The sequence below is a fragment of the Prosopis cineraria genome, unplaced genomic scaffold (assembly GCF_029017545.1).
Source record: "Prosopis cineraria cultivar Desert tree isolate PC_DT_omini unplaced genomic scaffold, ASM2901754v1 PC3, whole genome shotgun sequence".
Classification (NCBI taxonomy): Eukaryota; Viridiplantae; Streptophyta; class Magnoliopsida; order Fabales; family Fabaceae; genus Prosopis; species Prosopis cineraria.
In genome coordinates, this window is record NW_026555334.1 from 3,852,730 (window position 1) to 3,856,583 (window position 3,854).

General features: G+C 32.5%; 1 protein-coding gene across 1 annotated transcript; it reads left to right on the forward strand.

The window, feature by feature from the left end:
- The first annotated feature begins 212 nt into the window (after positions 1 to 212).
- Positions 213 to 2,377, forward strand: LOC129306886 (pectinesterase 2-like). The gene is made up of 2 exons (XM_054947665.1): positions 213 to 1,135; positions 1,483 to 2,377. The coding sequence occupies exons 1-2, from the start codon at positions 256 to 258 to the stop codon at positions 2,169 to 2,171; spliced, it is 1,569 nt and encodes a 522-aa protein (XP_054803640.1). The 5' UTR covers positions 213 to 255; the 3' UTR covers positions 2,172 to 2,377.
- The last annotated feature ends 1,477 nt before the right edge of the window (positions 2,378 to 3,854 follow it).

Consider the following 3,854-nt stretch of genomic DNA (forward strand, 5'->3'; position numbering starts at 1 on the left):
ATCGGATTTGGATAATTAATTAGTTTAAAATAAAATTAATGCAAAAGCAAAATCAAAAATAACTTAGACAATTCCAAAAAGTCGTGCCGCCCTTTGAAAAAGCGATGTTCGTCGTAACAAATACAACCGTCACCTCTCCCAAATTCCTCTATAAAAGGAAGCTACCAATGGCACTAAAATTCTCATCCAAACACTTATCAAACCCATAAAAAAAAGCCTATTCGCAAGACCTGAAACAATAACTCGAGAGTTATTATGGCAACTCTGTTCTTCAACTCACTCTTATTATCATCACTTCTACTTCTTCATCAATTCTTTTTTTCCTCTTCGGTTTCTGCTTATTCTTTCAATGACGTCAAATTATGGTGCAGCCAAACTCCTAATCCTCAGCCATGTGATCACTTCTTGAATCAACACACGAATCTCCAACACAAACCTATCAACAACAAAGATGATTTCTTCAAGCTTTCTCTACAGCTCGCCCACGACCGCGCTCTGGCCGGCCATGAAAATGCTGTTTCGCTTGGCCCAAGGTGTCGGAATCAAAGGGAAAAGGCTGCATGGGCGGATTGCCTAGAGTTGTATGAGCACACCATCCACAAACTCAACAAAACCCTAGACCCTAACACCAAGTGCACCCAAGCTGATACACAGACATGGCTCAGCTCAGCTCTTACAAATCTTGAGGCCTGTAAAGACGGGTTTTACGAACTTGGGGTTCAAGACAATGTGTTGCCTTTAATGTCCAACAATGTCACCAAGTTGCTGAGCAATACTCTGGCTTTAAACAAGGTTCCATATGATGACAAACCAAGTTACAAAGATGGGTTCCCGACATGGGTCAAGCCGGGTGACAGGAAGTTATTGCAGAGTTCTTCTCCATCTTCTCAGGCCAATGTCATCGTGGCGAAAGACGGGTCGGGACATTTCACGACAGTTAGTGCCGCCATTGGTGCTGCACCGAAGAGCAACAGTGGGAGGTATGTGATATACGTGAAGGCAGGTATATATAACGAACAAGTTGAGATAAAATTGAAGAATATAATGTTAGTGGGAGATGGTATTGGAAAGACTATCATTACTGGGAGCAATAGTGTTGGAGGAGGCACAACCACCTTCCGTTCTGCAACTGTTGGTAAGAAAGAACAATCCCTTTGTCTCGTCGTTTTGGTTAAATATAATTTCTTTAAAAAAAAAATCACTTGCTCAGAAATTTTACAATATTTTTCATGAAAGAGAACTCCTCCAATTGAATTCAACAATACTCGAGTTTGATATCAACAGATAATTATATAAAAAAAACCTGTACACAATAAATCACATTTTATAAAATCTCCAAAATATTTTAAGATAACATTAGTTTTAAATTTAATTAAACAAGAGGACCTTCAGATTCAAGTTCTTCAAAACATAAAAGATCAATGAGAATATACACTACTGAGGGCTGACAAAGCTATATATGTTTGTGAAATAATATTACAGCTGTTGTTGGGGATGCCTTTATTGCGCAAGACATAACATTTAGGAACACTGCTGGAGCATCAAACCACCAAGCTGTGGCTTTACGTTCAGGTTCAGACTTATCAGTATTCTACAAATGTAGTTTTGAAGGATTCCAAGACACATTATATGTGTTCTCTCAGAGACAGTTTTATAGGGAATGTGACATTTACGGCACAGTTGATTTCATCTTCGGCAACGCCGCCGTAGTTTTCCAGAATTGCAACCTCTTCGCTCGAAATCCTCCGAACAAAATCAACACGATCACCGCCCAAGGTCGAACCGATCCGAACCAGAACACCGGAATTTCTATCCACAATTGTAAGGTCACAGCTGCCTCAGATTTACGGCCAGTTCAGAGCTCTGTGAAAACCTATCTTGGAAGGCCATGGCAACAATATTCAAGAACAGTTTTCATGAAGACTTTTCTTGATAGTTTGATTGATCCTTCTGGTTGGTTGGAATGGAGTGGTAACTTTGCCTTGAGTACTTTGTACTACGGAGAGTACATGAATACTGGTTCAGGTTCATCAACTTCAAATCGTGTTATATGGCCTGGATATCATGTGATTTCTAGTGCATCGGAAGCTTCAAAGTTCACTGTCTCAAACTTCATTGGAGGAAATTCGTGGTTGCCCGCCACTAATGTTCCTTTCACTTCTAGTTTATAGATCATTATTTTGTATGCTATATGATCATTAATTGGTTCTAATAATTCGTTGTTTTGAGTTATTGTGCCAAAAGAAATAATTATGTGTTTTCAGGTCCAAATGTTGTAATAGTGTCTTTGTGTTTTTAATTTATTTGTTGTCACTAATGTTGTTGTATCATACAGAAGTTACTTTTATTATATATAGTTCAAAGCCTTATTTTATTGTGCTGATATTGATGTTGCATTTGTTTCAGATAAACTATATGCAGTTTTGATTAATTTGTAATTGGGTTAAATAATAAATTTTCCTTTGAACTGTAGGTCTGGGATTATTTACGATACTAAACTCGTTTTCTGTATAATATTATTTTTTAACTTTTAAAAACGATACGATATTATCCTCATCATAAATAAAATGTTAACTTTGATTTTTAGTTTATAGCTCATTATTTTGTATGCAAAATGATTGGTTAAAATTCATGATTGTTTAATTGAGTCCTCCAAAATATATTATCAAGAATAGGGGTCAAGTATAGGTTAAGCTAGTAAATAATGGTGTGTCGTTTAAGCAGAATTTTTATAATAGCGTCTTTAGATTTCTTTTTGCTTTTTGTTTTGGTCGTTTGTTAGTGTTATTCTATCACTTTTATTATTAATGTTGAAAAGCTATATTGCCGATATTTCTGCCGTTAGAAAGTACTTTATTCTTGCAATCAGTAACAACTTATGTTTTTGGAACTAAGGCGCTATCATACTCTAAATGGAAAAGTAGTTACGACGAAAAAGATGTGACTTTACCGGTAAGTATATAATAATTTTTTTACCAACAATAAGTATATATTCCTGCGTCTCAAATTATAAGACACTTTTAGATAAAATCTTATATATTAATACATATTATTAAATACACTTAATAATTTTATATTTTCAAAACAAAATATAAACTTTCAAAAATACCTATAATTTAATATATTAAAAAGAGATTATAATGGACAGAAAATAATGATAGAGAGATAAAGGATAAAATTAAAATTGATGCATTTAATAAAACCTTAATCTACTCAAAATATCTTATATTTTCAAATAAAAAAAACTCCTTCAAAAAATATCATATAATTTGGGATGGAGGGAGTAATATTTAAAAATAAAACTATTTGATTGATTAATTACAAGAGTGGTTTATCAACCATTTTCCCAAGCAATGTGAATTCAATTCTCTCGAATTCATTGCTAGTAAATCATCTGATGGAAAGAAATCAAATATATTTTTTAAAATAAAATAATATCAATTATAAATTTATTCCAATATCTTGATATGTAAATAAAACTTTTTATTACCTCCTTTATTTGGAATTACAAGGTATTTTTAACTAATTTACAATCCTCAATAAGTTGGTTAATGATATTTAAATTAAAATTAAATGTATTTCTATATTTATCTTTATTTAATAAAATGTTCAATTAAACTTTTTGATTAATTATACCTCCTAACTAAGGGTTTTTTTTTAAAAAATTATTAATTACATCTTAAAAAAATATAAACTGTTTATATTTTTTAATATAATACTTAAAAAAGTACTTTATAATACTAAAGAGAAAGAGTATTATCTCTGCAATCCATCTCTTGCATTACTATCCTTAACAACATACTCTCTCCATCTTAAATTATAAGACATTTTTACATAAAATCTCACATAATAAT